Source organism: Hydra vulgaris, chromosome 10, assembly GCF_038396675.1.
Source record: "Hydra vulgaris chromosome 10, alternate assembly HydraT2T_AEP".
In the NCBI taxonomy this organism is placed as follows: domain Eukaryota; kingdom Metazoa; phylum Cnidaria; class Hydrozoa; order Anthoathecata; family Hydridae; genus Hydra; species Hydra vulgaris.
This window is the reverse complement of record NC_088929.1, coordinates 45,522,501-45,547,549: the sequence shown is the minus strand read 5'-3', so window position 1 is coordinate 45,547,549 and position 25,049 is coordinate 45,522,501. Positions and strand designations below refer to the sequence as shown.

Here is a 25,049-nt window from a genome sequence, read left to right as displayed (position 1 = left end):
AATGGAGACTACTCTTGGCATGTCTTATTTATTTTTTTAGAAGGTTAGCAACAAACGTAACAATTTTTTGAGTTGTTCCGGCTGGGTTTTAAAACCATTACATAGTTAAAATAACCAATCAAGAATAAAATTAATAGCATGGACGTGCGCAGGATTTTGTGTAGAATGAGGGATCATTAGGGGTTTCAACTTTTTGGATATAATTATTTTTCTTCTAATGCTTGTTCAAAGTAGTCTTCCGTTACAACCTTGTGTTTTTTACGTTTAAGCATATTATGTGCATATTATGTATTAATCATCTTATTGTGTCATATTATCTAATCATATTATAATGCATATTATGTATTAATCATCTCCAATTTGTGTTTTCTAGAAAAACTTGACATTATATTAAGTTATTACAATACATTACGCACTTGCACAGCCGAAAATTGCTTGCATTACGCACTTGCACAACTAAAATGAGATTAATTATAAGTAAATTGATAGGTTGCGCAATAGAAAAAAGTTTGCAGATTTTACCCTCAGCCCTGGCTTTCTAACCAACTATTTGTAAAAAAACTTTTTTATAGTAATTTTGTTGTGTCCAGTCTGCATTTACTGCAGTAATTTAAATTAGAGTTTGCAGTCGCAAAAGCCGTCATTTGTTTGATTGGATAGAATCCCGAAATTTCTTCACGCAATATAAATTTACCACTAGAGCCTCCTAAAAAACGTACTAAAAAAACATTGTTATTTTTTTCCTAATACATCAGATATTTTTTCTTCTGGAATTGAAAATCCAGTAGAAAAAACTTCTGGGAAATCTCTCCAGCCATAGTCTTTAGATTTAATATTTTTGCAATCAGCTTCCATCTAAATTAAAACCTTTTTTTTTCCTGTTATTATTATTTCAAGATACATAATTGTATTATTTTATTTTTACCTAATATAAATCAAGTTTTCCTTAAACTTATTATCAATAAAAATAATTTGGGAGCATCAAAGGAGCAATTAAACTGATTAGGTGAAGAAAGTAGTTTTAGATCATTACTTAAAATTGTATTTCATAATTTACAACCTCGGTTTGTAATACTTAGTGGCTGACTAATAGGGTTTGCATTGGCTATTATTGTTTTATTTAATCTTGCGCTATATGTAATCATTTTTTGTAACCAATGAGTTATAAAAAAAAGCAACTTTTTTTTTTTATCAACATCAAACATGAATATTTAAAAATACTTCTTAGTAAACTTACTAAGTGTTTTCAAACTAAACCTTCATCATATTTGCATTGGCTTTTGTTATTTTTTTTTAAATCTTGTGCTATATATAATTTAATTTTTTAAACAATGAATTCGATAATAACGTTGCTATTTTTTTTAACCTTCTTCAAACATAAATATTTAAAAATATTTTTTAGTAAACTTAATATACTAAATATTTTTAAACTAAAACTTCATTATATTCTTATCTGACGATGATTTAATTCGAAAAAATTAGTATATTAATTTTACTAAAAAGTATTTTTAAATCATATTCTTATAAGATAAAGGTATAATTTGAAAACATCTAGTATATTAAGTTTACTTAAAAGTTTTTTTAAATGACAGAACTCCTATATAAAATAATAATTATAAAAGTTCATGAAAAATCTAAAAAAATTTACTGGTAGCACAGCACCTAAGAAATTATATATATGGAAAAGTAAATAGTTCTGATACTTCTTAACCATGAATCAAAATCTTATAAAAAGTTTAAGGCATATGATACCAAGAATACAAGTGTATATTGAGCGGTTGTTTTTAGCAGAATCTTCTAACTTTATCATAATTACCTAAAATTGTTGCTAAAAAATTATTGAGTCATTTTACATTTATTTGTCTAAAAACATGTCTCGCTGTATTAAATTTTTTAATAAGTTAATCAGACAAATTTTTGTTTTGACTATAAACTAAGATATATTTTTTTAAAACCATCAAGAATTTTACTCTTTTTACAGTTTAAAAACATTGTTAAATTTTCAATTGTAGCATATTTATTTCTACATTGATCGCAATTTCCAATCATAGCATGTTTCGTTTTCAATTGTTGCAATCGTAGCATGTTGATTTCTACATCATTCACAATAAACAACTTAACCCTACTATTATGTGGGGTCCAAACGGACCCCACGAGTAGTTTGTTTTTGCATTATATATTTATGTAGCTAGTATTTTTTTTCAAAATTTTATGTATCTGTTAAATATCACAAAGTGTTCAAAGACCAAAAATATATTTTTTGAAAATTGCTTCCTTTTTTTAGATATTTTCAAAATATAAATCAATGATGTTGGGGTCCATATGGACCCCAACATAGTTTTCTTATAAACTTAATTGTTTTTCATAACTTATGCTTTTAAAAACTGTTTTTATTTTTTTTATTTGTGACTTAACCTTTTTCTTTGATTATTTTAGATAAATTAGATAAATTTAGATTTCATAAAAAATATTAAAAATTATGGCTGAAAATAAAAAAAGAGTTTGTATTAGATACACTGCTGAACAGGTTCAGGAACTATTGTTTGTATCGCTTGATAGAGATCCATCAAGTGAAGAAGAGCTAACATCTGACGATGATGATGAGGAAGAAGCTGAGCTGTCTGTTGTTGAAGTAACAACAGACAGCTCAGAATATACTGAGTCATCAGATGATGCTAATTTTCAAGTAAATACTCCTGCAATTTCAAAAGCAGGGAATAGGTCAACACCAGTATTAGGAGCTAGAAGATGTAGAACTCGTGGGGTTAGAGGCACTAGCAGCATTTATGGCTTAAATAGTCAAAGGAGAATAAGTTATGCAAATCAGGTGTTAAATAGAGGAAATATACATAATGATAGAGCTGAGGAAATAAGTCCAGGTAAAACTAATGGAATAGTTGAAACTGAATTGGAAGTTAGCAGTACAACAAATGTTTATAAGTGCCCAAAAAGTAATGAAATATGGCAAAAACAAAGACTAAACAATTCTAAAAATTTGCAGCACAAAATGTCATGAAATTAAAACCAGGATTAACACCATATGCAATACGTATGACAAATTCAATAAATGATGCTTTTCAATTTTTTTTACCCCAAAGATCTTCAAGATAGTTCTAACTAATTTAAACAAAGAAGGTGAAATTGTTTTTAAAGAAATGTGCGCACCAATATCTGAGGATGAACTAAATGGGTTTCTTGGACTTTTATATTTAGCAGGTATTTACCGATCAGCAGGTGAAGCTACAGAGAAGCTATGGGACATAGTGATGGCCGGGAGATTTTTCGTTCGGTAATGAGTCGTGAGCGTTTTAATACCATTTCAAGAGTTTTAAGATTTGACGACAAAGCAGCTCGATTATTAAAACGCAACAATGACAAATTTGCACCTATTCGTGAGGTTTTTGACGTTTGGGTACAAACACTTTCAAATAGTTTGAGACCATATGAAAATGTTACTGTCGATGAACAGCTAGTTCCATTTCGTGGACGTTGTTCCTTTAGACAATATATAAAATCCAAACCAGCTAAATATGGCTTAAAGCTATGGTTATTGTGTGATTCTAGTACCAGCTATGTCTTAAATGCACAAATTTATACCGGTCGTATTCATGGGGAGGGACCAGAAAGAAATCAAGGGCAACGAGTAGTACATGATTTAGTTGAAGTCAAAAACGGATCTGGAAGAAATGTTACAATGGACAACTTTTTCACATCAGTAACACTTGCAAAAGAACTTTTGGAGAAAAAATTAAGTCTAGTTGGAACGATGCGCAAAAATAAAAAAGAAATTCCTACAGAATTTTTACCTGCTCGAACACGAGAAGTCTACTCTTCATTTTTTGGTCACCAAGAACAGTTAACTTCAGTCTCATATGTCCCAAAGAAAGGAAAGTCAGTCATTCTGCTGAGTAGCAATCATTGTGATGCAGAGATATCGAATCGCCCTGACAAAAAACCACAGATAATTCTGGACTATAACTCAACAAAGGGTGGAGTAGATACTCTTGATCAAATGGTGTCTACTTTTTCTACAAAGAGAATGACCCGCAGGTAATTATAAATAAAGCAGTACCCTAAATAAGTTTATGAAATCTATTATTTATTAGTCTGTTTTTTATAATTCAGGTGGCCTATGGTAATCTTTTACAACATCCTAGACATATCTGCTGTTAATGCTTTTGTAATTTGGATGCATTTAAATCCTACATGGAATAGACACAAGACGCATTGCAGAAGACTGTTTTTAAAAGAGCTCGGTAAATCTCTGGTAGCAAACCAACTCCATTCAAGACTGTTACTTTCAAATTTATCTTTAAAGTACACGATTCTATTTGCGAGTCACTTGCAAATATTTCATCACAAAATGTTGAATTAAGTTCTTCTATGTCATTCAAAGATCCACAAAAAAACACAAAAAGGAGCAATGATCAAAATAAAGCAAAATATAATAGTAATTTTAGTGTGAAAAGAAAACGAGGTAGATGCAAGCTCTGTGTTAGATCACTTGATAAAAAAGTTCGAAGTACTTGTGATAAATGTAACAATTTTGTATGCTGTACACACAGCAAAATTCTTTGTGAACACAGCGCAAAGTAAACCATACATGCATTTATATATATATATTAGGGTGTTTCATATTTTATCAATTTTTGAAATTAAACTCGCGAATCGATTTATAAATTGACCATTTATATGAAAATAAGTTTGAACAAAAAAAGTATGTTTGTACAATTTTTAGGGTCCCCGCCAGTTCGATTTTGGGCAAAAATGTTGGGTGTTTTAAACGCCTGGCGGGGACCTTAAAATTTATCCTATAAAATTTTTTATTCTTTTAAATAATATATGTTGGATTGGATATTAATTACACAAAAGGAGCATGTTGAAAAAATTAAGATACGCCTCCGAGTTATAAAATACGCCTCCGAGTTATAAAATACGCCACCGAGTTATAAAATAGGTTTTTGTAAATAATAATAACTCGGAGGCGTATCTTAATTTTTTCAACATGCTCCTTTTATGTAATTAATATCCAATCCAACATATATTATTTAAAAGAATAAAAAAATTTTTAGGATAAATTTTAAGGTCCCCGCCAGGCGTTTAAAACACCCAACATTTTTGCCCAAAATCGAACTGGCGGGGACCCTAAAAATTGTACAAACATACTTTTTTTTGTTCAAACTTATTTTCATATAAATGTTCAATTTATAAATCGATTCGCGAGTTTAATTTCAAAAATTGATAAAATATGAAACACCCTAATATATATATATATATATATATATATATATATATATATATATATATATATATATATATATATATATATATATATATATATATATATATATATATATATATATATATATATATATATATATATATATATATATATATATATATCTGTATATATATATATATATATATATATATATATATATATATATATATATATATATATATATATATATATATATATATATATATATGTATATATATATATATATATATTTGTTTAGATTTTTTTTGTAATAACAAAGTAATGTATTATTCTTGGTAAAACCGAATAAAACTATCTTGGGTAATCTTTTTAAATAACGAATTATTTTATTAAAAACATAATTATTTAGTTGGGGTCCGTATGGACCCCAACGTAACAAGTGCAAGTCAACTAGCGACGGCAAAGTAGGGTTAAAACAGATATAAGGCATGGTTTCTAAAAATATTTTCCAGGAACTTAACTTTAAACATAATCTCTGATAATGTCTTCTAGAGTTCATTTTTTTAAACAATTATGATAGTTTAATACTGTTCGAGATGCGTTACACACAAAACAACATTGACAAGGGTTGGTTGTTCTAGATAAAAAGCTTCATTTTTTTCTATCTATCATTATTGCATTTACAATATGTTAGACTTTTTTTCGATGATTTGTAGAATTTTTAATAGTTTAAAACGGTAGCGCCAAAATGTTATAAATTGATATATTTACGTGAGTATAACATTGAGAGCCAATACACAAATGTATCATCGTTTTTTTTGAGCATAATACTTTTACTTTTGAAAATATTACAATTTACATAAATTTACAACTAAACTAAAAACTTTTTTTTGTTTTAAGGCCGAGCACCGTGTTACAATTAATATTTTTTACGAAATTTTTTTCCAAAAGTATAAAGTTTAAACTAAGAAATAAGATAGATGCTTAGAAAATTATTAAAGAATAAGTTAGATTGCCTTAATTAATAGGTAATACCATAAATAAATTAGATAAAACAAAAACCAAACGAGCAAACGAAAAATGAAAGAAAAAGAATTAACCAATTTCAATATAAAAACGCGTAAAATAAAAAAAAAAAAAATTTTAAGTTACAGGGTAATTAAACTTAAGGTTAAATTAAATTAACTATATTGCTTTTTAATTAACTTAGTGTTTGATATTATTTTATTAATCAAAAACGCAATACCGTAAACCGGGGTAACTTTGGCCATTTTTAATAATTTTAATTAATCATCTGTAACTTTTTAACAGTTAAGTAACGTTTTACTATTTTTGTTTTATTTTAGGCAATCTTTCTTGCTTAAATTTTGATATGAAGTTTGTTGCAAATGCTCTTTACTATAAGTGAAAAAGAATGAAAACTACATCTTGGTAAAACACAATCAAAAACTGTTTAACATAATGTTGTCTGGGCGAAGATAAAAATGATAGGAAACAACTCAGTTTTTCTTCTGTTTTAAAGACAAAGGTTCAGATAAATTAATTGAAAAGTTTTTGGCTCAAGTAACAACATTCTGGTTTTTTTACAGGGTGGTCAAAGTTACCCCGTAGGTTTATACTCTTTTGGGGTAACTTTGGCCATGTAAATAATATTCATTTTAAAGTAGTTTAATCGTTATTTATTATAACTATAATATTTTTTAAAGCATGTTATCCAAATAGTTTATTTTGAAAAACAGTTTTTAGCATGAATGTATTTTAGGATTATTAAAAAAGTATATTTTCTTTGTTAACCTATTTGTTGTTGTTGTTGCTAAATCATAATTTTGTTAACTTTATAACAATATTAAAATTTAGAGACTCTTAGTTTTAATTTTAATTGCAATTATAGTTTAATAAATTACTACATTGCAGTTTGCTTGTGTTGTTTATATTCACTTTTGTTTAATGCATAATGCCTCGTAAATATAACAAGCATAGTGTTGGAAAACATGCATACAACTCTTGTTCTAATACCATTCTTTTGAAAGAGTGTATGGGTGCAATTAATGAAGGTGTGTCTATTCATCAAGCCTCAAAAAGGTTTAGTATACCAAGAAGCACTATACATAATAAAATGAAGTCAAAGCATAAAAAATGCATTGGTGCACCAACCATATTTACTTATGATGAGGAGCAGTTATTTTCATCTAGAATCAAGGTCATGTGTGATTTGGGATTTCCATTAAATAAAGTTGATGTTAAAATGTTAGTAGCTGGTTATTTAAAATCGCAAAATCGTACTGTAAAAATATTTAAAAACAATATTCCTGGTGCTGATTGGGTCTCAATATTTATGAAACGTTCACAGTTAACCCATAGAATTGCATCAAATATTAAAAGCAAACGAGCAGCTATAAACAAAGAACAATTAAAAATTTATTTTGACAATATCAGACTTGAGCTTGAAGGAGTTCCATCTTGTGATATTTGGAAGTATGATGAAAAAAATTTGCGTGATGATCCTGGAAATAAAAAAATTGTCATGAAACGTGGAACTAAGTATCCTGAGAGAATAATGAATAACAGTAAAGCTTGTTTCTCTGTAATGTTTTGTGGAAATAGTGTTGGAGAAATTCTTCCACCATACACAGTTTTTAAAAGCAAACATTTATACGATTTATGGATAAAACATGGTCAAAAAAATTCTCGCTTTAATAGAACCCAATCAGGCTGGTTTGATGAAGTTACTTTTGAGGATTGGTTTTTTCCAATTGCCATGCATTAAGAAACAAACTGGGAAATAAGCATTAATAGGTGACAATCTCTCCTTCCATTTAAGTCATAAAGTTATTCATTCTTGTGAAAAACATAACATTAGGTTCATATGCCTTCTTCAACCCATTTACTTCAACCTCTTGATGTTGCATTCTTTGCACCATCAAAAAAAGCCTGGAGAAGTATACTTCTGGGTTGGAAACTTAATTCTCGTGGTAAAAAATTTGCAACATTACCAAAAGAAGATTTTTCTAAGTTGCTGAATGATTTAATGACATCCATTAATGAATGTTCGAGAAAAAATTTAATCAGTGGATTTAGAGCTTGTGGTTTGGTGCCATTTAATCCTAACGCTGTGTATATCCAATTACCAAGTGAAAACGTCTTAAGTCCTTGTAAAGCTTTAGACCAGAGCCTTTTAGACACATTAAATGAGAAAAAAAATGAAGGTGGTGATAAGAAGATGTTACACAAAGTAAAAATAAGAATAAAAATAATATATCCAAAAAAAGACTTAAAATTGAATCAGGAAAATCTATTTCTGTAGAATACAATAGTGACAGCATCTGAAGGTGAATCAGTCTCTATTGAATTTACGATAGATTACTGAAGAGATGCCTAAATTTTTTTTAAAAAAACAGAGTTGATGTTACAAATTGTTTGTTTATGTTACAAATTGTTTGTGTTACAAATTGACACAATTTGTATTAAAAGTTGTGTTACAAGTTTTGTTACATATTGAAATAAGATGTGTTACAAAGAGTTTATGTTACAAATTGTTTTTACTCTCGTATTTTTTGCTGTTTCTGACATTTAATAAAAAATAATTAAAAAAAATTAAATTATTTTAGCTAATATGTTTCTTTAATACTGTTTATATTTATTTTTATTGTTCCTTTTTTAATTTCTTGACAAATTTTAGGCATCCCTTTTTGAAATAAAAGCTACTGTAAGTTTAAATTTTATAAATTACACTTAATTTACATCCGGTGCTAAAAAAACAATTTACTATGACAAAGTTACCCCATTGCCGAGTAACATTGACCACCTCATTGTTTCCATAAAATCTTGGATTTGGTGAATACAATGAATACACCATTTTAAGAATTAAATTACATTAGTAATGCACAACTTTGAGCATCAAAATAGTTTTGGGAAAATGTTCCTTTTTTTCAAAAAGTTATCTTCTTTATCAAAATTGGTACAAAGTTAACCCGGTTTACGGTAACAAACAACATGGACGGTGTTAACTAAAACTAAAAATATTTTTGTATATAAATACACCAAAGAGAATATCGGGTTGCGACAAAATAGCGATATATGTAACAATAAATATAGCAGTTTGACGATTAAGGTAAAAAAATAATTTTTAATTTTCAACTTTTTCTACACACCAAAACTAGTAGCAAAGCTAATAAATGCCTAATTTAATTTAAAATGCTGAAAAAATTTATTTACCTTTTTTAATGCTGATTCAGCATTAAATGCAGAAAAATTAATAAAAAAGAAAACTACATTTTCGCAGCTTTTTTATGACATTACAAGCTAAAACTTACCGCATAGATGGATTATAGTGTAATAAACAAAACCTAACGAGAAAAACTTAAAATAATAATTATTTTTAAAATGGCAGCGCTTTAAAAAATTTTCACTTTTAAAAGATATTTTTGATGCAAAAACCTTTAGTAAAATATAAATTTATTCAAATAGAAACAAGGTTAGTTCTTGTAAGTTATTGCAGTTTTATCCTTCGACCATATAATCTGATAGACACGCCTTACGTAAATTAATGTTCACAAAGTTTTGAAGCCAACATCTTTTAGCGCGTGACGTCACGTTTGGGGATTCAACGAATTATAATATCCGTTTTGGGCGAAAATAGCTTGATGTATTTAACACTTTTAAAGTTTTAATATTTCTTATGCATATTATTTTGTTTAAATTTTAATTTTCAAATAGAATAGAATATAGGTATATAATATAGATCATGGTTTTATCTTGTTCTGCATATAATTGCACACAAAGATATACAAAAGGGGTTTCTTTTCATGGGTAAGTTGCTTCAAATAAATCTTTGCTTAGATCCTACGTAATATTTCGAATTTAAATAATATATTATTTTAATATACCTATTTAATATTTTTTTGTTGTTGGTAGTTTTCCGAAAGATCTGGAGTTGAGGAAAAAATGGATACAAGTTATGCGGAGGGATGGTTTTACTCCTAGTAAACAGTCTAAACTTTGTGTTAGACATTTCATAAGTGACTGTTATGAAGGTAGTCCGTGGAGTTCACAAAAGAAACTAAAAACTGATGCAATTCCTTCTATATTTGATTTCCCAACACATTTAAGAAAAAGTTCTTTTTCTAGAAAACCACCAAAAAACAGACAAAGTATTATTTCAAATAATATCACCAATGATTCAATACAGTAAGTCTAATGTAACTAATCCTTGTGCAATGGCATATATTGATTTAAAATTTTTAAGTTTACTTTTTGTAACATAATACCTATATATTTTTAGTAACAATAATATTGACAATTATATCATTAATGTTAACAATAATATCACCAATGATTCAATACAGTAAGTTTAATTTAACTAATCCTTTTGCAATGGCATATATTGATTTAAAATTTTTAAGTTTTCTTTTTCTAACATAATACCTATATATTTTTAGGACCAATAACGTTGACAATTACATCATTGATGTTAACAGTAATATAACCAATGATCCAATACAGTAAGTCAAATTTAATTAATTAATAATAGCATACTTTACAATTAGTTTTACAATGGCATATATTGATTTAAATGTTTGAGTTTACTTTTTGTGACATACAACACCTTTATATTTTAGGAACATTAATGTTCAAAATTGTCAAATCAATCCTAAAACTAATGGTAAACGGTATATTGGTGATTTTGATGAAGATGATATGGTAACACCAGAAAACAGTAAAAAGTTTATAAAATTAACTATTAGTAAACTTGCTGCTAAAAAAAAGACAATTAAAATGCTTCAGCAATTCAAGCGTCGTCTAATAAAAAGGATTAAAGACTTATATTAATTCCTTAGTCATCTTAAATCAAAAAGTGTGATTTCTGAAGAAATGTCAACTACACTAATGGTATGATATAAATTTTTATTATGAGTAGTTGTTAAATATACTTATATTTGTGACTTTTTTATTTTATTTTTTTATTTAATTATTTTAAATATTTTTACTAATTTAAGTTATACTTTTGGGATTATTATGTTTTAGTCAACCTACTGTTGAAATATGGTTTTAATTTAGTAAGTTTTTATGATTAAATATTTACTACATTAATCATTAGATAACAGTTAGGAAAAAATTTAGTTCGTTACAATTACGGTAGGAATAGCAATGAGTTAATTATTGTATTTGTCATAACAGTAATAATCGTAGTTATGATTGCAATGCTATTGTGATAATTTGGTGTATGACTCTTCTTTTAATTTTAACTATTTTTACAAGTGTGTGTGTTTGGGTTGTTGTGTGTCATTTACATAAAATCTGTTTGGCTTTTTACTATGCTATCATCTTATTCCCAATCAAAAATGCCCCATTTTACTTGATTGGGTTATAAAGTAGAAATATAATATTGTAACTAATAATATATCAATTTATTTAATCTATTTAATTACAGGGAACTACTATGTCTGAGTCTACAAAACAGTTATTTTGTCGGATTTTACAAGGAAAAGTTAAAAAGCATTACCCACCAGAATTACGAAGCTTTGCTTTAACATTAAATTTTTATTCTGCTAAAGCATATAGTTATGTTAGGAAAACATTTAATAATGCACTTCCTCATCCACGAACTATACAAAAATGGTATGAAAGTGTTGACTGTTCCCCTGGATTTAGTAAAGAAGCTTTAGTTTCTCTTCATAGAAATGTAAAAGAGCTAGATGAGATGGTCATTAGAAAAAAAATTGAATGGACAGGCCATAAATTTTCTGGTTATATTGATTTTAGGAGGATTTGAAAAAGCTAATATTGTTAAACATTGTCTACAGTTTATTTATAAAAGTGGTGCAGAAATTATATCGCTTACATTTGATGGAACTGCTTCAAATATTAGTATGGCAAATTTTTTAGGACCCAATATTTATATTGAAAACATGAAGACTTGGTTTCCTCATCCTATATCAAATCATCCATCATTATATCAAATCATACACATTTTACCTGATCCTCCACACATGTTAAAGCTCATACGTAATGCACTAGCAAGTAGACCAGCAATTTATGATACTAATGGAAATCCTATAGAGTGGTCATACTTGCAGAAATTAGTAGATATACAGAATAGTGAAGGTCTGCACCTTGCTACAAAAATTAGAAATTGACACATTGACTGGGTACGAGAAAAAATAAAAGTGAAAATTGCAGCTCAGACTTTAAGTTTAAGTGTGGCAAAAGCATTAAACTACTTAAGGCAAACAAACCACCCATTAAATTTTAAAAATAGTGAACCAACTGAAATTTTTGTTACTAACATTAATGATGCATTTGATATTTTAAATAGTCGGAATTTACTAGCAAAAAATTTGAAGTGTGGCATACAAAGTCGGAACAAAGAAAAAATATTTTTAGGCATTGATCAAATAATTGAATATCTGAAAAGCCTTAGAGAAATACCAGATGGACAATTTATGTATACAACAGGAAGAAAAATGGGTTTTCTAGGCATGATAATTAGTCTGAATTCTTTGAAGTCAATTTATGAAGAAAATGTTAATAGCAATGAACCGATATTGAAATATGTTTTAGCATATAAATATCCCAAGACCATCTTGAAGTTATTTTTAGTGCTATTCGTAGTTGCGGTGGTCATAATAACAACCCAACAGCTCGCCAATTTGAAAGTGCGTATAAACGTCTTTTGATTCATTGTGAAGTGACTGGTTCTCAAAATGCAAATTGCTTAGATCAAACACCAATATCAATTTTAACTGCAAGTACTAACCGAAAGTCTCAAATTATATTATCGGGAATACAATGTTTAGATGCTAATTTAAGGGGTGATATTGACATTTTTGAAAGTCAGTCTCAGTTAAATAATCATGCTTATTATAAGCTTCCAGAATTTGAAACACTATCTTTTTACGTTGTTGATGCTGTAAGCTATATTGCTGGGTTTGTAGTTCGGCAAGTTAAACAAGCGGTAAAATGTAATCCTTGTATTTGTGCCTTAACTTCGGATGAAAATACTTCTACACTTGTGACTCTAAAACAGTACACCTTAAATCCAAAGACTGGTCTTATAAACGCATCACCTGATGTTATTTATATATGCAAGTTGGCTGAAACAGAATTCAGAATATTAGAGCAAACAGATAGTTTAAATAAAAAGAACATAATAGAAATATTAGTGATCAAATGTTTGCGTAATATGCACAAATCTGTTTTTAGTTGTTTGCATGATCATATGTTTGATGAAGATCCTCAAGGTAATCATATAATATCTTTAGTCAAAATTATTATTGCTAAATATTTAAAGATACGATTGCACCACAAAGCTGACTCGATCAACGATATACGACATAATAAACGTATACGAAGTGTATTAACAAAGCAAATTTTATTTTCGAATCAATAAGAAGTTATTTTGTATGTTAATGTAATGTATAATAAAACATAAAATTGTATTAACTGTTACGTTTTCTATTCTAAGAAATCTAAGAATGTATTAAAAGTTGATACAAATAATAAAATGATAAATTTAATACTATTTTAAAAACAATAACAATGTTTACTACAAAATTTTACATTTAACTTTTTCTTAAAGCTTTCTATCGCGGTTTTCTTCTGCCCAAACGTGACGTCACGCGCTAAAAGATGTTGGCTTCAAAATATTTAACTTACGGCGTGTCTATCAGTTTATATGGTCGAAGGTTTTATCTATAAAGCCTTAAAATTTAAAGTTAATTGCATATATGGTTAAAGATTTATGAATGACTTGTTGTTCGTAGTCAGACAAAAAAATACAATTGAGAAATCAAGTTTTACAGTTTAAAAACAACATATCTATTAAAAATTTCATACACTCATTTTAACAACATTATCAGATTTGGTTTTTAAGTAGTCTAGAGGCCCCTCGGAACAAAAATTATAATGAGGGAGGGGGGTGGGGGTGGGCAGTGCTGGAATAAGGAACCTCGAATTAGTTTTAAGTTTATTTTTTTTTTGGTCATTCTTTCTACAAAAAAATAGCCCCGGGCCCCAAAAAGTCTTAATCCACCACTCTGCGGGGAAGGGAGCAACATATGTCAAATAGTTGAACCGTAACACGGGTTATGTTATGAAACCATATTGCCTTTGCCGCACACTAAATAATTTAACTTTGAGTTGGATGTCTAAAATGAACTGAATTTGCTAGTGAAGTTCACTTGGCAGAACTTTTATGTGTTTTTAAGTTTCTGCTTTGAATTTTTTACTTACTATTTGCAATATTAATTCACAAAAATTCCTTTACGCTTTTTATTCATAAAAATTGTAATAATTTTACAAAAACTGTATTTTATACTGTAAACAGTATTTTTGTTGTTGGTAAAATATATTGATTAATTTATATTTCAGCTTATGAAAATGCCAAGAATGTATTCTAGGAGACCGGGCTCCAGAAAATATGTAGATTATTCTCAAGAAAAACTCCAACAGTGCCTTAATGCTATTAATGAAGGCAGAATAAATCAGAGAGTAGCATCTGAAGATTTTGACATATCTAGAACTACTATCTAAAGTAAACTGAAGCTAAAACACAATGGAAAACCAGGACATCCTACAAAATTTACTGCTTTGGAAGAATCTGCTTTTTGTTTCTCACATTTTGGCAATGTCTGAGTTGGGATTCTCTGTTGATGAATTGAATTTTAGATTTATTGTAAAGAATTATCTCTCTTTCCAAAACAAAACTATTCCACAGTTTAGAAACAATTTTTCAGGATTTGAATGGATTAAGTTATTTTTAATAAGACATCTTACGCTCACCACGCGGTTAGCAGCTAATATAAAACGTAATAGGGCTGCTGTTAACGAAAAAACTTTAAGCGAGTTTATTTAAAACCTCTCCCAAGTTGTAACAAATGTGCCAGCAGAAAATATATACAACTGGGTCATCATTTAGGTTTGACGAAACAAACCTAATTGATGACCTAGGCCGCAAAAAAGTTATTTGCTGTAGAGGTTGTAAATACTCTGAAAGAGTAATGAACTCATCAAAGTCCAATATTTCAGTCATGTTTTGCGGCAACGCTGCTATATGTACAATACCATCATATGTTGTCTACAAATCAGAAGATCTGCGGTCAACGTGGATTGAAAACGGTCCCCATTGAACTAGGTACAACCTCACCTGCTTCCTATACTGAAAAAAACAACTGGAAAAAAAGTTCTCATTGAGGATAATTTATTATCACACATTAGTCAGAATGTTTTAAAACTGTGTCAAGTAAATAACATAGTATTTGTGATTTACTTCCTAACTCGTCACATTTGGCACAGCCTCTAGATGTTGTGTATTTTAGGCCACTAAAAAGTAAATGGAAAACGGTTTTGAATTCATGGAAAGAATCACCTGCAGGTAAAAAATCAACAACACTTCCAAAACGATGCTTCCAAAAGGATGCTTCCAAAAGGATGCTTCCAAAAGGATGCTTCCAAAAGGATGCTTCCAAAAGGATCCATCACTATTAAAAAAAATGCTGGAATTAATAAAAGACACATCAAGTGAAACTTTAATATCAGGTTTTGCTAAGTGTGGAATTTATTCATGCAATAAAGAACCTTTTATTATTCGGTTGCCACTGCAGGATCGATCATCTGATGACCTAAACCTTATTTCACAAGCATTTATCAGTCATTTGAACGACAATCGTGCAGACCTTGGAACTTCAATATTAAAGCGCAAAAACAAACTAAATGTTCCACCAGGAAAATGAATCTGCCCTGACTCAGAAGAATCAAAAGTTATACCAATCAAAAATGCCCTAGAAGCACCCCAGAAACGAAAATAAGTTAAATATGGTATCTCTAGTACAACATCTAACAGTAAATATAAGTCTAGGCTGTTTGCCTTTAAATCTAACTATAACAATTATTTTTTAACATTAAAAATTTATATAGAGTTGTTACCTACCTACCAATTTAGTTATTTTTTTAATTATAAATATATATTTTTCTGTTATAGAACAGAAAAAAATTAATACAATATACAAAGTTTTCTGTATAATTTCTATTTTTCTTTTGCTTTAAATTGATCTGAGAACAATTATTTAAACAAAACAGAAGTATTTCTTGATGTAAATTTTAGGTAAGCATTTGCTCTAACATTATGAAGGTATTTACTTAAGTAATTTGTAAGTATATGAAGCAAAACAGCGCAACAAGTATACATTGCGTAAAAAAAAACCAACCCAGGGTAACATTATGCCACATTTTGAAAAAATAAAAAGTATATCTGTTAATAATTTATTTTATAAATCAATGAACTCGAATTGAAGGTTGATATCTTTAAAAATATTTTGAATAAAAAAAAAATTAAAAAAATTTTGAATAGAGAAAAATTGATCGTTAAATCTAAAAATTGCAACAAAGTGGATTAAAGTAACCCCATATGTTACGGTACCCATGTTACGGTAGATCAAAATTTTTTGCGATAGGAATTTTTGACAAAATTACGGATAACAAATTAGGTCTTTTCTATTCTTTTTTTTTCTTTTATATCTTAATTCAAACTTGTTTGTTTTTTTCTAAAAACTAACTTCAAAATTATTTGTTCAAAAAATTATTGGGGGAAGGGGGGCAATTGTTCCTGCTGCTCTCGCCTTCCCCTTCCCTCCCTCGTTGTTACGGGCCTGGTTTAGTAATTATACAAACTGAAAAACAAAAACAACTATTTAAAATTTAGTTCTTAGATAAATATATCAACAAAAAAATTGGTTGCTATGGGCGTAACTAAGTAAATTTCTTAACTTGTATTCAATAAAACTAAATTTTTAACTATTTTTTATTATTAAAACCATATTATGTTATACATAATTAAAAAGCCAGTTAAATTTAATAAAAAGTTAGCTAATAAAATAAAAATTAATTTTAAATGGAAATCGCTATGTTTCTACCATATAACAACTTTTAGAAGTCATTTAAAAAACAAATAAATAAACTTCAAGTTCTACACAATAACAAAACAACATTTAGAAAAAAAACTTGAGAAAATATTTAAACTTTTTTTTTTTGTATTTAAATAGTAAATAAAAAACATTCTATTTAAATCATATTATAATACAGGCATTTTAAGAAAAAAAGTAGGCCGGCCTTGAACTAATTGCAACAAAAAGTCTGTCAGTATTTTTTGCCTACTCTTAGTATCCTGAATGACATATAAAAAGTCCTAAGCAATCCTTGTAGGGAAAGAAAAAAAATTCAAATAAAACAAAAAAAGACTGTCATTTTTGATTTTGCCATACTTATCACTTTTTTCGAAAAGTATAGAGAAACTTTTTTTTTACATTTGCAGTATGTAACAGTTATTTGATGCTTTTTTGTTTCACGACTCTTTGACTTGTACTTTTGATTAAAAGCCTTCTTTAAAAAATGATACAAAAGCTTTATTTATTTTAAGTCTCATACTGATGTATTTTAAGTCTCATACTGATGATGCATGACATAAACAATATTTTCAGATATTTTTATAAAAGTAATATGGATAGTATAAATGCATTATTTAGGTTAAACACCAAGTCAAATAAGGTTAACTGCTTCGTCTGAATCATCAAAGTTTATTTGAGATACATTTGCACAACTCTTCTGCAGTGTCCACATGCTGAGGTACATTCAATTCCATTTTTTCTAAAAGTACATTTTAGGCTGTGACGATCATTTTGGCAATTACATCGTATAACATTCAGTATAACACTCCCATTGCATAAGATGACCATAGCTTTTTCTCCATAAAATATCACTGACAGATGCAAATCGAGAATTGATTACAGATGCTTGCTCACGAAAATGAGTGTTTGTCTTGAATTTGTTTAAAGAAGCCCCTTTTCCGATACAATCAATGTGATATGTTGTATCACACCCAAGGATTGCATGAATAAAGAGAATGTTCTCGCATATGTCCTGGCCAAGTTCTGCCTTGACTGTTTTGATGTTCTATTTGCATGCGCTTTCTTAGTAATTTTCTTGGGCTCAGGACAGAAAAAAAAGTTATGAGACTGCAAACTTGCATGATAACATAACAAGATAAGAAGGTCCGTATCATCTCCCACAAAAATGGTCATCTTAGCCATAGCTAATTCGAAAGCTTTTTGAGCAATGAGGACATCAACATCTCCTGATGCATGGTATGTTTGACAGTTTCTTAGTTTTAGTTCTTTACTTAGCATATTGATAAATTGTTGTTTATTTTGTTTATTGGACAGAAATATGTATTTTTCATCGTGGTGCTCATACTCTTCACAACCGTTACGTTTGGACCAACAATTTCTTTGGATTGCCTGGATTGTGTCATATATTTAGTAGTTTGTTTTTCATAACCATCAAACACAACAATGGCTTTTCCATACTTCTTTTGAACATGTTTAGTGTAAGTGGCTTGAGAAGACCACAGAATGCGTTGGATAAGTGCCTAACCATCTAAAACATACTGTACATCATCTGTCAATGGTATTTCTGAAGTACTGGCAGGTGTCAAAAGCTCCCATATAGCATCTCCCATATAGCATCAGCCAAAGCTGGTTTGTGTGGTTTTCTAAGCATCAAATGAGAATCAAATAGTGATTATTGGTAGTTGCTGAGCTCATACTTGCTGATTCTAAATCACCAACAGCAATCGTCACAGTAATAAGTTGTTGAAAAAGAAGCTGAAGGTCAATGTTGACTTGATGGTTTTCAGTGGTCAGGAGCATAGCATTTAACACCACAACTTGAGCTTTCCTTGTAAAAGAATATTCGTTGACAGTTTTACCATCCATGGAGCTCAGAGTCATGTTCCCGACTGCTTTTGCAGCATCACTGTTGACATTGGGATTTGCATGAGCACCTGTGACAATATTACGTAGTCCTGGGTTGGAATCAAAGTGGTTTCTCTCATTGAGAAAGTCAAGAATTGTTAAGGCATTATTCTAATCACGACTTTGTTTAGCCTTCATCATGTCCTTGTTTTGTTCGCCAGTGTTATAACTCACACAAATGAGCTCCTGCATTGCATTGTTAGTTTCTGCGCATGCAGGTATTGATAAAAGCTAAGTAAGACGCTATTGCTCTGTCATTCCTCGTCTTCTCGTAAGTCCACCACTTATTTTCATACTTCTCATTAGAACTTGTTCGATTATGTGATCTGAGGACAGACCAGCCCAAAGACGACCACTCTTTCTGACCTCGTGCATTTCCTATTAAAATTACATTTGAATTTCAGGATGTTCTTCTTGTAACTTTGACATTCTTTGTACATATATTCGCGCACATTTTGTGTACAGATCATGTCCTGATGCTACCAGATGAGGTAGCATTTCTGATATCGTATTAAGATGCAAAGCCCAATTGCCTGTTCGCTCTGCCTTGATGAATTTTTGAAGAATATCTACCATATCCATGTGTTGTACCCAGAGAGCTGCAGTTCCAGAAGATATCATCATGGTCTCAGCTTGCTTTGCAAGACATTTAGCTACTTTCCTTAGAATGTTAGTCTGGCAGACTTCATTTGCAGTCATTGACCCAGCCATAAGCTTCTCATATAGTCCAGAAACTTCCCCTTCATATTTTTTCCACAACGAATTTGCAGCTCTGATGATAGTTTCAGGTGTAGCTACTTAATTAGAATCCATTGTATTATTTACCATAGCATGTGGTAGAGGAATATTAAATGCTTGGGACAAGAGCATAGCATTCAGTGCAGCATCAACAAAAAAATGACCTCGAACTGCACGAGCAGTAGTTTTTCCAGACAACATATGGACCACTGCATTTGGTGCATATATCAACTCAAGAACTTCTTGTAGCCCAGATAAAACCATCAAGTGTCCCATGCCTTCAAGCAAACTCATTTCGATGTGAAAGCCACCTAAACGCAACACAATGTTTTTTGAATCACTTTCTGGAGGTTCCGCTGTAATTATCATCAAAGCTTTCCACCAGAGTGGCTGTTCAAATGTAATAATTGGTAATACACCCTAGTGTCTTACATGTTCATTAATAAACTTCAGAGTAGAGTATATGCATGTTGTGTCACTTGGGTTCATGTCTATCATTGGCAGAAACATTACTGATGACTTTCCTGGGTGAGCGCCTTGATGAACAAGCTGCATCATCCCGGACCATGCTGGCCGTGCTGATTATAGCACTCACTTTTGTCCTAGAAATTTATCTGCATGCTTGAGTCCCAGGTGTAATAATAGTAATCATGCTCATATCATGAAATGTATTTTGTCCATCTAGAGTAGCAATGTTGTGGTCGACATTGTCAGCTGCATACTGGACAAACTGGGTTGTATGGTTGGCAATTTCTGTCCCTTGTGAATGAGCCTCACTTTTCTGAAATTTAAGTACTTCTTGATACGAGCAACAAAATCCATGATGATACAGAGAGTCAATTAGAAACCACGAGGAGAAATATTGATAAAGCTGGAAGCCAAGCCCGAACCGGAATGGTGGTAACAGAATCTGCAGTCTTGTGGCTTGCCTTATAGCTTGTTCAATGGAAGCAATCTTTACATCAATTTTTTTCCGAACAAAAAGTGTTTTAAGTAATAGACTGAGTGTTTCTAATGAGAAGCAAATGCCCATTTCTTCTAACTCTATGTCATCACATGATGGATAATTTTCATAAGATATCTGCACTGCCTTTATGTCCTCTTTCAATATTTTAGCAGCAGGCTGCATAAGCCTACGCTTCTCATCCTCAGTGTCATCTATCCGTTGATTGATGTAATATTCCTTAAGCACAGCCCTTGCTGCCGTTCTAAAAGTCACCACATTTGGTCTTATATTAATCTCAGTTAAAATAATTATGTTGCCAAAATGTTCCTCCAGCTTTACTTTCATATAGGGATAGCTGTATGGTTCTTGTGTGGAACCAATTGATTGCAGTTTGTTCTTCATGAGGTTAATAAGATCATTTATAGTGATCTGCTCATGATCATTTTTCTCTAAGTAGCTTGCAACTTCTTAGAAGACATTCATTCTTTCTTTTTGTTTTGGTCGACCCAACTTAAGTTTCTTTTTCGGGGTGTCACCAGTTTTCTGTTGAGCAGCTGGCATTTGCTTCTTTGTACGAAATTTGATATCACAAGCTTGATGGTAAACAGCATCAGCAGCATGAAGGTCATGAACATGGATAATACGTTCTTGAAAAGTTTTCAGAACTGTTTCTTTGAGTTTGATCGTCTTTACCTGTAGCACAGTATACTTTTTTACCTTTTTATCACAGATCCCTAAAAATGCTGGTTGTCCACAAAACAGACAAAGTGTTAAAAAGTCAAAAAATTCTTCAGACAATCTAAGTGAATGCCTTTTCTGGTATTTAACATGCTCTTTATCCTTTTGCCTTGTGACTCTGAGAATTTGATAGGGATTACAGTATATTCGTTGGCAATCTGTGTGCACCATTATACCAGGCTGTGTGTGAACATTATCACCCCTTTTTTAACTAGATAAGTTAATACTGGAGCTATCCTTGTCACTTAATGTTACTGTTCGTTTATTTTCTTCATCAATGGGTTCTTTGCATGTTGCATATTTTGTTAAGTCCATATCCGAAATTTAAAATAGAAAAATTATTCACACTATATATTTATATTTCAAAAAACTCTTAACTCTTAAATGACCAAAATTTTTGTAACTTTATACAGTACCTTGCTTGCTGTAAGTTGAAGATAATCTATAAAGTATTTCAATATACACTATTTTGCTTCCTCTAAAGTGCATTCTAGAGTTAAGATTATTTTATTAAAAGAATTAAGAAACTTATCTTTAAAATAAATAAAATAACACCTCACAAAAAATTTTGTGAGGTGTTATTTTATTAATAAATAATTTTTTATTTGAGTAATTTAACACAAAAGAATATATAAACTTTGCCTACAACTAGCCAGCTTATTTTTGAGATTATTTATTTAGAAAAACATTTTTCTAATTATGTGGTAAAGGGCGAGGAGAAATGTAACACAAAAGAATATATAATCTTTGCCAACAATTAGCGAGATTATATTTGAGTAATCTAACACATATCTATCATGCCATTAATAAAGTCTATAAACAATAAATATGTATTTAAGTTTAATAAAGTTATAAATAATGAATGCAGAAAGAATAATGTCACTTTTAACTCAGAAAAAGTACACAAAGTTTTAAGTAAATAAAGAATTCAAAATAGTGCATCCATTAAAATTGGATTTGTAAGAAAAATTTTAACTATTTTTATTACAGAATAAAAATGACAGTAAATGATATAACATGTGTAAATGCAAATTTAATTTTTCCAATAAAAAGGTAATACCTGACCACACCCTTCCCCTGCTATCAATATCAAATCGCTTTTAAATAAACTTTTCAGTTAAATAAATTAAACGTTAAATTTCTCTCGATAAAAAACTTATCTAAAATATGAATAAATACAAGCAGTGCATACTTAAGACAAGTTGTTAATGTGTATATAAAACTATTGAAATTATTCTTTATTTTTATTATTTAATGGCTGAGACTTTGTTTAACTTATAAAATATATAAATAATTAAAACTGAAGAGTTAAAAAGGCTTAAAAGAAAGTAAATTCAGACACATTGTTAACATAGAAATACCATAAAATTGTGTGTCATTTTTTAAAATTTAATGACTTTACCCAAACTGAAACTCTTAGAACTTTTTATATGTCACATAGAATTACTTGATAATTATTATGCCGTAAAAAAACCTTGTGTTGCAATTTGTTCAAGGTAATTTTATACTGCCTGTACTATTAGATGTCGTTGTAATTTTAAAGACACGCAATTATTATGAAAGCAAATTATATTTAAATTTTTTAAACCTTTTATTGATATACATTTTAAACGGTTGAAGATTACAAACTGTTTCAAATTAATATTTTAATTATATATTACAAAAAAGAATTAAAAAAAAGTGCAATATTTATATATTACCAGAAGAAAATTACCATTTATAGTTTGAATTGAAAATTGAACTAGAGAAATCATAATAAAAGATGCCAAATAATTCATTTTGCCTAAAAAAGATATAAGATAAATAAATATATATATATATAAATAAATATATATATATATATATATATATATATATATATATATATATATATATATATATATATATATATATATATATATATATAAGCACCGAAAGTATCACTTACGGGGACATAAGCATTTTCAGGGACATTTTAGTGTACCCGTTAGTTTTTCTTCCCTTCAAGCCTTGTTGTTTTGTAAAAAATTTCGACATAAGCAACTTTTATAGAGAACGCAAAGTACATATATCAAGTCTGCTACATCGACTAATGGTTTGGTTTGGGTCAGCATGAAAGTTAGGCCAAGAGTTAGGCTAACGGCAAGGTTTAAATATGGTTATATTGCTATAGTTAATCGTTTTTTTTAAATAGAAGAAGATAAAAATGAATTAAAATATATATAAAAATAAATAAAAATAACGAAAATAAATATAAAAAATATATTTTTATAATAAAAAAATAAACTTAAAAAATAGTAAAGAAAAAGTAAAAAAAAACAACCAGAAAAACATGTACCCGTAAACGCCGACAAGGAGTATATATATATATATATATATGACATAATTAGAAAAGCAATTTTCTTATTAAGTCAAATAGGGCGAGGAGAAACTTGTTTCAATGCTTTAGGCATCGAAATAAGTTTCTTCTCACTCTATTCGACACGGGTGACTAAGCAATTTTTTGATTAAAAATTATTATGTTTTGACGCCAGAACTCGTTCAATTGCTTTGTTATTGTTTTTTCTGTTATTTTCTGTACATTGTATCCTTTGACGGTTTTTTCTTGTTTTAAAGAATAAAATATGGCTGATGTTTGGCGAAAAGCATAAAACTTTATCACAAAATTGTATATTTTCAAATGATCTAAATCTCTCTCTCTTCTCTTTATAAATATATATATATATATATATATATATATGTATATTTTAATATATACATATATATATATATATATATATATATATATATATATATATATACATATATATATTTATACACATACAAATATTTATCTATATGTATATATGTATGTATATATATATACATGTAATTATATATATATTTATACATATATATATATATATATATATATATATATACATATATATATATATATATATATATATATATATATATATATATATATATATATATATATATATATATATCTATACACATACATATATATATATATATATATATATATATATATATATATATATATACATATATATATACATATGTTTATATATATATATATATATATATATATATATATATATATATATATTTATATATATATATATATATATATATATATATATATATATACATATATATATATATATATATGTATATTTGTATGTATATATATATATGTATATATATAAACATATGTATATATATGTATATATATATATATATATATATATATATATATATATATATATATATAAATATATATATATATATATATATATATATATATATATATATATATATATATATATATATATAAATTACTATACTATAAACTTATATTAAAATGTTGTTTACTCAAAATTTAAAGTTACACAACTCAAAGCTCGAATGCACTCATAAGTGTGCTTATGAATCTTAAAATAAATTTAATATTTAATCTTAAAATAAATTTAATTTTTTGTATTAAATATAATATTTTATTCAGTAAAATACAAGAAGTAATTGTTAATACCTGTTGTAAAATTTATTTAAACTATTTATTTATTTTGTCAACTTAATCAATTACTCCAGTAATCTTTTATAAATAACATTTAAAGAA

At 28.6% G+C, this 25,049-nt stretch overlaps 1 protein-coding gene across 9 annotated transcripts in view; it reads right to left on the bottom strand.

The window, feature by feature from the left end:
- The window catches only part of LOC136085999 (adhesion G-protein coupled receptor G2-like), a 216,766-nt gene that overhangs the window by 191,548 nt on the left and 169 nt on the right, over positions 1–25,049 (bottom strand). For 4 of the 9 annotated variants that reach the window (XM_065808131.1, XM_065808133.1, XM_065808130.1 and 1 more), the window contains exons 1-3: positions 24,963–25,049; positions 23,163–23,231; positions 9,535–9,567 (exon numbers count right to left, since the gene is read on the bottom strand). The exon at positions 24,963–25,049 is cut by the window's right edge. In XM_065808131.1, coding sequence (XP_065664203.1) covers positions 9,535–9,567; positions 23,163–23,226 — 97 coding nt within the window. In that variant the 5' untranslated portion in view covers positions 23,227–23,231; positions 24,963–25,049. Of the gene's footprint in view, positions 1–9,534; positions 9,568–23,148; positions 23,232–24,962 lie in introns of all 9 variants that reach the window. The other 5 variants (XM_065808135.1, XM_065808136.1, XM_065808134.1 and 2 more) reach the window with 2 other exon arrangements.